The 10,066-nt window shown below is 51.7% G+C and overlaps 1 protein-coding gene across 1 annotated transcript in view; it reads right to left on the bottom strand.

Moving 5' to 3' along the window:
- Nucleotides 1-10,066, bottom strand: part of BCL7A (BCL tumor suppressor 7A) — a 30,272-nt gene that overhangs the window by 19,014 nt on the left and 1,192 nt on the right. The window contains exon 3 of the mRNA XM_003796009.3: nucleotides 2,525-2,606. Coding sequence (XP_003796057.1) covers nucleotides 2,525-2,606 — 82 coding nt within the window. The remainder of the gene's footprint in view (nucleotides 1-2,524; nucleotides 2,607-10,066) is intronic.

The raw sequence follows: 10,066 nt of genomic DNA, 5'->3' as shown, positions 1-10,066 counted from the left end.
ACAGCTCACAGCAACCTCCAACTCCTGGGCTCAAGCGATTCTCTTGCCTCCCAAGTAGCTGGGACTACAGGCACCTGCCACAATGCCCGACTATTTTTTGGTTGTAGTTGTCATTGCTGTTTGGCAGGCCCGGGCTGGGCTTGAACTGGCCAGCTCTCACGTATGTAGCTGGCACGGAGCCAATCCTAGCACTTTGGGAGGCCAAGATGGGTGTGTTGCTTGAGCTCAGGAGTTTGAGACTAGTCTGAGCAAGAGCAAGGCCCCATCTCTAAATAAAAGAGCTGGGTATTGTGGTGGGTACCTGTAATTCCAGCTACTTAGGAGGCTAAGGCAAGATAATCATTGAGCCCAGGAGTTTGAGGTTGCTATCTATTGGCTATGATGCCATGGCACTCTACCAAGGGCAACATAGTGAGACTCTGTCTCAAAAAGAAGAAAAAAAAAATCAATAAAAAGCTAACCCTCCACGATGCAGATCCCAGCCCCAATATTCAGAGATTCTGATTCAGCTGCCTGGGATGGGGCCCAGGATTCTGCATTTTATAAAGATGTTCAGCCAGGCCGGGAACCACTACCGGAGGGTGGGAGAAACGGCATATTGCACATCATGGCTCAGAGATGGAAAGGGAATTAACATATCTCGAGCACCGTCTGTGTAGCCGAAACCATGCTAAGTATTCTCCGTGGTGATGTATCGGCTTTGCTCTATTGCAGAAACCCCAAAAGCTGAATGTAACTGCTCTAGTGCACAAAAGAGGGAACTAAGGCCCAGCAACTACCCAACATCATAGGCCAATAGGGACTGGCCTGTCCAACTAAGATCCAGTGCTTTCTGCCCAGCCTGAAGCTGCCCTGTCCTTCCTGATGGCCCATATATAACACTTTCTCCTTGATCATATTCCATTTGGCACGTTCCTGATGTCTGTTTCATGCTATTCTATAATTATCTTCCCCCAACGAGATTAGAAATTCCTTGAGAGCAGGGACCACGTCTTTGCAAATGCAACCGGCATTTCTACGACACCTAATGATGTGCAAGGCACAGACATGGGTTGGAGCCAGGAGCTGCCTTCGAGGAGCCCGGCTGCTCTGCTCTTGCTAAGATGTGCAAACCCAGTGTCCAGCCCCGGTGGCTCATAAGCCCAGGCCAGAACCAGCCCAAGTTCTCAGCCTAGCCCCGGCTCATGCAGGGGCACATGTGTGAGCTCAGCCCTGCCTAGACCCATGACTGGCTGGCAGATAAGTAACAATGGGAGAGGGAGGCTCAGCCCCATCTTTATGGAGGAAGCTGGATGCTCACACTCCATCTCAAAGCTTACCAGCCATGGCCACGTCACCTCAGGAGGGATTGGAGCCATGTGGGTTAGCATCAGCCACCTTCCTGGCTAAAAGGATTGAGTCTGAGCGAACAGAGAAGGCAGGCCAGGTGGGAGGAAGAGCCCATGCAAAGGACTGTAGGTGGGACTGTTCCGGATTTTGAGTGGAGGTGAGAGCAGCTAACTTGCAGGCCACAAAGCTGAAGAACTCTGTTGGCGCCCGTGATCAGCTGCCTGCCATCCAGCCCCCTTGATGGGCCCCTACTGGTGGGAGCCAGTACCAAGCTCTCTTACTCTTGGAGCCACCTGCCACCCACAGCTCCAACCACCAGAAGAGTCTCTAAGAACAGAGAGAACATACAGTTTGGAGTCAGACAGACCTGAGCTCGATTCATGGCTCTGTTGCTAGCTGTGTGACTCTAGGGAAGTGACTTCACCTCTCTCAGCCAGTGTCCTCATTTGCACACAAAAGAGTTAAAAAGATCAATTCCACGGACTCAGTATGAGAGGTAAATGAGTGGCTCATGCCTGCCTATAATCCTAGCACTCCAGGAGAGTGAGGTGGGTGGATTGCCTGAGCTCACGGGCTCGAGAGACCAACCTGAGCAAGAGCAAGACCCCATCTCTAAAAATAGCCGAGTGTTGTGGTGGGTGCCTGTAGTCCCAGCTGCATGGGAGGCTGAGGCAAGAGAATCACTTGAGCCCAAGAGTTTGAGGTTGCTGTGAGCTGTGACACCACAGAGCTCTACCGAGGATGACAAAGTAAAACTCTGTCTTTATAAATTCTTTTTTTTTTTTTTTTTTTTTGAGACAGATAGAGGTAAATGAAATGATGCACACAAAACCTTAGCCCAAGGCCTGTCAGATGGGTGGGTGCTCAGGAGCAGAGCTACAATGCTTGTCTGTAGGTATCAGCATGCCTATCCCCAGCGGTGCTGCCCAGGACCTGAACGTCTCTCCACCCTGAAGGTACAACTTACAGGGATGCTCCTTACCTCTCTGAGGACCAAACTCTGGGGCTTGACTCTGGAGAAGGGTGGGGACAGGTCCAGCAGCCTCTCTAGGCCCAAGCTGGTCCTTCTGCTTCCCAGGGGTCCTCAGCCCCAGGTTCTCATGGGGGTGAGTGGCAGCAGACAGCCCCCTTTCTCCGTGATGGAAGGGGCATGAATGGACAGCCCCAGCTCAGGGGATTAGGCCTGCATACTCACATCATCAACCTTTGGCTCTGTCACAGGGACCCACTTATAGATTCGTAGAGAAGTGTCACCAACAGTCACCCATTTCTTCTCCCTGTGGAGGACAAGAAAGAGCCCATTACCAGGGACTTATGGGGCAAGACCCTGCTCAACCCTGCAGGGGCACAGGACACACTCCCTTGGGGCAGCTGTGATTTGGCCACTACTCAGCGAAGGTGGTAAGAGAACAAGCCCAGATCACACAGATGAGAGCGTGGGTCCCCGCTCTGCCCTCAGTAGTTGGCCCTAGATAAGTCACACCACCCATCAAAGCCTCATTTTCCCACCTGTTATACCACAGAGGTCTGTTGCTGGAAGGAAATGCTTGACAAGGGTGAGGGCAGGGACAGGATGGGGGGTGCTGCTGTTAAGAGGATTTCTGTAAATGATGAAGTCAGGCCCTGGGTCCTCCTGTGCCACTATCAATGCCATGAAACCAGGAGACAGGGCCACCTGTGCCCCTCTGGATGGCAGAGAGGGCATTTCTCCCTGTGCGGAGTGGGGGTCTCTACCAAGGGTACTTGGGGCTCCTCCTGACCTCCTGGTGATGCTTCTGAGGGCAGGGAAGGGGAGGCAGGCAGAGGGAAAGTGAGGGGTCACCCTGGCTCTGTTGATAAACACCCTTCAGAACAGCCAAGGGGAGCTAGAGAGCAGCAGCCTCGGCCTAAAAGGAGGTCACCTAGACTGGACCTGTGGACAGCAGGGGTCCAGGAGGGTGCCAGCACCACTTGGATCAGGGATGCTGGTGGTCCCGACTGCCCAGCTGCCCTGGCCAAGTTCTAAACTCCTGAGGGACAGAGGCCTACCCCCCAGCTACAAAAGGCAGGTTTACAGACCAGATGGACAAGTGGAGACTGCCTTTCTTTTTTTTTTTGAGACAGAGCCTCAAGCTGTCACCCTGGGTAGAGTGCCATGGCATCACAGCTCACAGCAACCTCCAACTCCTGGGCTCAAGCGAGTCTCCTGCCTCTGCCTCCCAAGTAGCTGGGACCACAGGCACCCACCACAACGCCTGGCTATATTTTGGTTGCAGCCATCATTGTTGTTTGGTGGGCCGGGGCTGGATTCGAACCCGTCACCTTAGGTGTATGTGGCTGGCACCTTAGCCACTTGAGCCACAGGCATGAAGCTGAGACTGCCTTTTACTAGAGGTAATAGCACTATGCACCACTGTCACTGCCACCTGCTCCCAGCCACCATTGCTTTTCAGTTTATCACTACAACCACCCACCTTCTGCCCTTCTGACCCCTGCAAGACCAAGTTCCTTCTGGCGCCACACACCCAGTGGCCACAGTGGAGGGGACTAGGGCTCTGCCAACCATGTAGATGTGCGAGGTCAACAAATGGCTGACCAACTGCTGCTCAGAGGGAGCCACAACGGGCTGTTGGGATCAGATGCACATCTGGCCCAGGTGGCATCATCAATGGAGTCTTCAACAATTTTTAGTGACAAGAGTATCCCAGAACTCCATACAGCAGAAGCACCTCCATCCATGAGCTGCCCGGCACCCTTTTTGCCCTTTCTACCCAAATCCAGCCTTGGTTACACGGCCTTCATGTACTATGGTGACATGTTATAGGTCTCTCCATTCCCATTACCATGGAGGTTTCTGGGAGCCCGAGCACACTCAAAACTAGACAGCCCAAACCACAGGCACCTCCATCCCCAAAACTGCCTGCTCAGGTCCCCTGTCCCCCATATTCCTGCCAGAGGATTCTAGGGATGGCTTTTCTTTCTTCTTTTGAGACAGAGTCTACTCTGTTGCCCAGGCTAGCGTTCCATAGAGTTAGCCTAGCTCACAGCAACCTAGAACTCCTGGGCTTGAGCGATCCTTTTGCCTTAGCTCCTGAGTAGCTAATTTGTCTATTTTAAGTAGAGATGATCTCACTGTTACTCAGGCTGGTCTTGAACTCCTGAGCATACGGGATCCTCCTCCCTTGGCCTCCCAAAGTGCTAGGATTACAGGCAGGAGCTACCAGGTTTTTTTATTGTGCTGCCAGGTACTGTGCATACATGTTCTAAATGTTACATAAGCCAGTGGCAGGAGGTATAAACGTTCCCATTTGACAGATAAAGAAACTGAGGCACAGGCCTGCAAGCTCTGACGTGGTCTTAGGAGCCTGGCTGCCACCAGGGCCCTGCCCCTTTTAGGCCAGAAAGAAGGAAAAGCAAGTATCTTAAGTCACCATCAGCAGGACTCTAGCCTCCCACCTCCTGTGAACAGAATGGATAAGCCACAAAGCCAGTCTTTCACTTCCACTATTCTGAATAATCAGAAGGTGCCTGGAGGGGATGGGACATTCCCAGGAATAAATAGAACAAGCATCATAATAGCCATTGTGTGCATTCCCTGCAAGCCCAGAGAGGTTATTCCAATAGCTAATGGTCACACAGATCTCGTAGGTGGTAGTACAAAGATTAGACACAGGCTCTGACCTCCAAGCCCACCTTCTGCTATTCTGTTGCCCAGGAAAACTAAGAACTAATTCCAGGGAGTACATGAGTAACAGAAGCTGGAGGAAGAATGACAAATTGCTAGAATCCCATGCCAAGTGGCCAAAGCTACTTGCTACTCACGAGACCTTGCCTAGCTTCCTTGGCCTGGGCCCCAGTAAATCAACACATTCAAGGTTTGATTATTGTGTTTTTTTAAAAAAGGAGCAATTGCCTTGCAACACACAGGACACCTTTCAAGACAGAAAAGTGTGTCAGAGAGCTGGGCTTTGCCTGCTGGCCGCAAATGAACCAAGTTGAAGGCCTGAAGTTGCAGCTACTCCCCAGGGAGGTTTCAGGCCACTGCAGGCCTCAAGCTGAATCCAGCCAGATCCTCATGTTTCCCTTTCCCCCAGCTGGAGACCCTTTGCTGAGTACCCATGGCACCCCAGGGGTTAGAAACTGTTCTTTAGCTGCATTTCTAGATGTGGACATTGAGGGGACAGAGGTGAGAATGTTAAGAACCCAACATCTGAGCTGCACCTCAGACCTTAGCTCAGCCAGCAGCCACCCAGGATGAGCTAATTTCCAATGTTTTCCTGAGTCCAGGTTCAAACAGACAATCTTGGGGTCACTCAGAACCCAAGAGGACTTTACTGACTCCCTCAAAGAAAGTCACTTTGTATCCACTCTTTGGGGCTAGTACCCAGGGAGCCCTAGATCCCAATGGAATTTCACAGACATACCAGGTGGGTGGCATGGGATTAGGGGAGCAGCTGATTCCCCATAACTGCCTCCCCCTAAACCCCAGAACACACAGCACACCCATGACAGTTTTAAGCTGCATCTATTACCTTATATCTCGGGTGGTAAACAAGCGGCCAACAGGTGTGTTTTGTTTGGACTGCACTATTCTGTTCTTTTAAAAAATTGAATCTGGGGAGGTGCCTATGGCTCAGTGAGTAGGGCACCGACCCCATATGCTAAAGGTGGCGGGTTCGAACCTGGCTCTGGATGAGAAAAATAGCTGGGTGTTGTGGCGGGCACCTGTAGTCCCAGCTATTTGGGAGGCTGAGGCAAGAGAATCGCCTAAGCCCAGGAATTGGAGGTTGCTGTGAGCTGTGATGCCATAGCACTCTACTGAGGGGGACAAACTAAGACTCTGTCTCAAAAAAAAAAAAAAAAAGAAAGAAAGAAAAATTGAATCTGCTGCTAAACTTTCTTTTCTTTCTTTTATCCTTCTTCTTCTTCTTCTTTTTGTTGTTGTTATTGCTGTTTGAGATAGGGTCTCACTCTGTGACCCAGGCTGGAGTACAATAGCTCAGTGTAACATCAAACTCCTGGGTTCAAACAATCCTTCACCTCAGCCTCCAGAGTAGCTGAGACTACAGACATGTATTACCATGCTCTGCTGATTTAAAAAATTATTTTGTAGGCTTGGTGCCTGTAGCACAGTGGTTACAGGACCAGCCACATACACCGAGGGTGGCAGGTTTGAACCTGGCCCAAGTCAGCTAAACAACAGTGACAACTGCAACAACAACAACAAAAATAGCTGGGCATTGTCGGGTGCCTGTAGTCCCAGCTACTTGGGAGGCTGAGGCAAGAGAATCACTTAGGCTCAAGAGTTTGGGGTTGCTGTGAACTATGATGCCACAGCACTCTACCAAGGGCAACATAGTGAGACTTTGTCTCAAAAAAAAATTATTTTGTAGAGATGAGGTCTTACTATATTGCCCAGGCTGGTCTAAAATTCTTAGTCTCAAGTGATCCTCCCACCTCATCTTCCCAAAGTGCTAGGATTATAGGTACATGGCCACTGTGCCAGGCTCTATTGTCAAACTTAAAACAAACAACAACAACAACAAAATCAGACGCCACATAAAAAATCCAGATTTGTATGGCTACTCTTAAAAACATAATCTGGGGCAACATGTCCAAGGAGCAAAGGCTTGCTCCAGATGGGCTCCTTGGCTCCCTTAGATCCCCCAACATTCACCTCCTGTAAGTACCAGGGCTAGACCTCACTGTGACCAACAGGCTGCACCCCAAACTTGCTATGACTCTGCCCTTGAGCCCTCCTGCCTGGATGGCCCCTCACAGTCCATTTGGCTTCAATTCTTTTCTTTTCCCATCAGACTCTGGTTCCCAGGGATAAAGGATAAAATGAGGCCCCTGCTGTAAGAATATAGCTCCAAATGCTTCTCTCCAGCACAGACTTCTATAAAAATGATAAACACCTATCCCAGATTCTCCAGGCCAAGGCCAATTTCCAATGTTTTCCCGGGTCCAGGTTCAAACAGACAATCTTGGGGTCACTCAGAACCCAAGATGACTTTACTGACTCCCTCAAAGAAAGTCACTTTGTATCCACTCTTTGGGGCTAGTACCTAACACCTTAGGTGGCATGGCCTATGGCTGGTCTCATCTTAACTAGAGCCAGGTCCACCCAACCTGCCCTGCACCTGGCCGGAAGGTACCTGTGATGAAGCCCCCAGAGGAGTGAAGATGACACCTCAGGCTCAAACCTTTACCTCTCCAGGGCTGGGTGGGAGGTCCCCTTGCCTCTAAGTCCTCATAGGAAGTCACCTGGGGAACCCTCAGGCCAAGTACCAAGGGGTCCCAGGTCTAAGCCTATCTCCCAGCTCAAGTCTCTGTCTCTCATCCAGTGACTCCCCTTTCCCCTTCTTTTCCCTACCCACACCAGGCCTCCTAAGCCTGGCCCTCTTTCCCAAAAAGGGGCCCACCATTTTGTTTTCCCTTCAGCCATCTTCTGGCTGCCACACACTTCTCCAGCCTGCCTTGCTGGGACGCCACACAGAAAGCAGAGGGGAAACAGCCTGGCTGCTGCAGACGGGGAGGCCACAACTAGCTGCTGGCTTTTTCCAGGGGTGGGAGTGCAAGGGGGGAATTTTTAGAGGGTCATAGGAAAACACCACCCTAGACTTACGGGTCCAACAGTTATGCCAGACACGCCAGCTCTCCTTTGGATAAAATGTACGATGCCCAATTATATTTAAATTTTAGATAAATGAATTTTTTTTTAGCATGAGTATGTCTCAAATGTTACACGGAACATACACTAAAAAGCATTTATTTTAAAATAATTTCATTGTTTATTTGAAATTAAAATATAACTGAGCGTGCTATATTTTCATTTGCTAAATCTAGCTGCCCCATGTCCCAGCTAATGGTAAAATGCATGGTTAGTGGCCACACAGTTAATAAACAACCCAAAGCCTCAAGGGCTGCCTGGCAGACCCATCCTGTGGGCACAGCCAGGGTAAAATTCAGCTTCCTGGTGGCTGGAGAAACCCCAGCAATAAAGCCATGGCTTTTTGCTTAGAAGGAGGGGGGGAGGGTATCACAGAGTCAAGTTTCTACAAAGTCCGCCTTACAACATTTACCAGGGGTTCCTGTATGAAGGAGGAGGTACTTTTGGAGACCTAACCTCACTCATCCTTAACAACCTTTGGGGAGGAGGAAGCGGTACAGAGCCCTTGTTGCCATGGTGAGAGAAGTTACATGGTTTGCCCAAGGTCACAGCAAGGAAGTGACCATGAGATCCCAAAGCCTAAGGTCTTTTAGAGGACATGATGAGCCCAATGCAGGGAGGGGCAGAGATACACGTCCCCACCCTAACTACAGGCTGGCCTTATGGGCCCATAGGACAGGAGGGCCTCCAGGCTGGCTGCTCTGGGGCCTGCAGGGCAGAAAGCCCCATCTCTCCATCTGCCCTCCCTCCAGAGCAGCTGGCCACCCTGCAGGAGCAGCTGTCAGGGTGCAAGAGCCCCTGCCTGACTGAGAACCTAGGGCAGGAGGCCCCACCAGGCCTCCCAGAGCAGAGAAAGGCAGCTTGCTGGGGCCCCTTTCTAACCTCCAGGCGGGTGACAGAAGGGACCCGGGCACAGACACCAGTTCTTTCTTTGCACAGAGGCTGACTCCGGGAGGGGGCCAACTCCTGACATCCCACTGGCAATCCCACAGAAGGGGGGTTGTGGGTTGTTTTTCAGTGTGTGTGTTTTGGCCTGCAGCTGTTTCTGCCATTTTTAAATGGCTCCAGTCAGCCACTGGGCACCCTGCACACCAGGGGAGCTCCTGAGGCACCAGCGACTTGGATCTCAACTTTGGAAAGCCTCCCCTTCTCACGGTTCTGAAAATTCTTTGTCCCACTGGAGCCAAACCCAGCCCACGGCCGGGCATCCAGCCATCAGACAGCCCTTTCCATAGGAGGCCCCAGAGCACGTGGACTTTATTGATTTTCCTCTTGCCTTTTTGTTGGGTTTGACTCTGAAAGGACAGCTAACTTGCGACACAGCCAGACCAGAGGCTTGCCCCCAATGGCTTTTAGAGACCTAGGCGTTACTCAAAAACTGACACCCCCCAAGCATAGACATACCATGCCACGGGGCCTGCCCAGTTTCCAGGCTTTAAATAAAGGATCAGGACGAGCCCGCGGGCACTGACACTAGGAGACAACATCGCAGCTGCTCCTCTCCCTCCTGGACCCCGGTGAAGCCGTGGGAAAAAAATGATAAAGTTGAAATCAGGGAGCTGGGAGTTTTCAACAAAGTCTGACCCAACCTGGCGATCTGCTGGCGCCTTGGGCCTGGCCCTGGGCCGTTTCCGAGGCAGACCCCTACGAGGCCCTGAAAATGTTCGATCGTGTTAATTACAACAAGGCCACGCCGGACAAGAGCTAATTTCTGCTTGAAAAACACGCGCGGCCGACACTGAAACGCCTTTCCCCTGTGCAGAGAACAAAAACAAGGGCTCTCTCCACAAAACAAACACGAGCTCTCGAGTGGGAAAGGCAGACGCGGCCCAGGACCGATTTCTGTCCAAAATCGTCGGCTCGCCGGAGTCTCCGCGCCCCGAGGCGCCCGAGAGCACCGAGTAGGACGTGGGTGGCCCGCGCCCCTTCCTCCTGGCGCTCGCCCCCATCTTTCTTCCTCGCCAAGAGCCCTCGCTCCAGGCAGCCCAAAGCGCTAAATTTAAACGGCTCGCGCTCTGCAAACTCCGCAGACTCGAGGGCGCCGGGCCCGGGAGGCGGGGAGCGAGCGAGCGGCGAGCCGGGAGG

Source organism: Otolemur garnettii, unplaced genomic scaffold (genome assembly GCF_000181295.1).
Source record: "Otolemur garnettii isolate 467f Iridium unplaced genomic scaffold, OtoGar3 scaffold00099, whole genome shotgun sequence".
Classification (NCBI taxonomy): Eukaryota; Metazoa; Chordata; class Mammalia; order Primates; family Galagidae; genus Otolemur; species Otolemur garnettii.
Note: the sequence above shows the minus strand (reverse complement) of the source record. Positions and strands in the feature narration are given on the sequence as shown.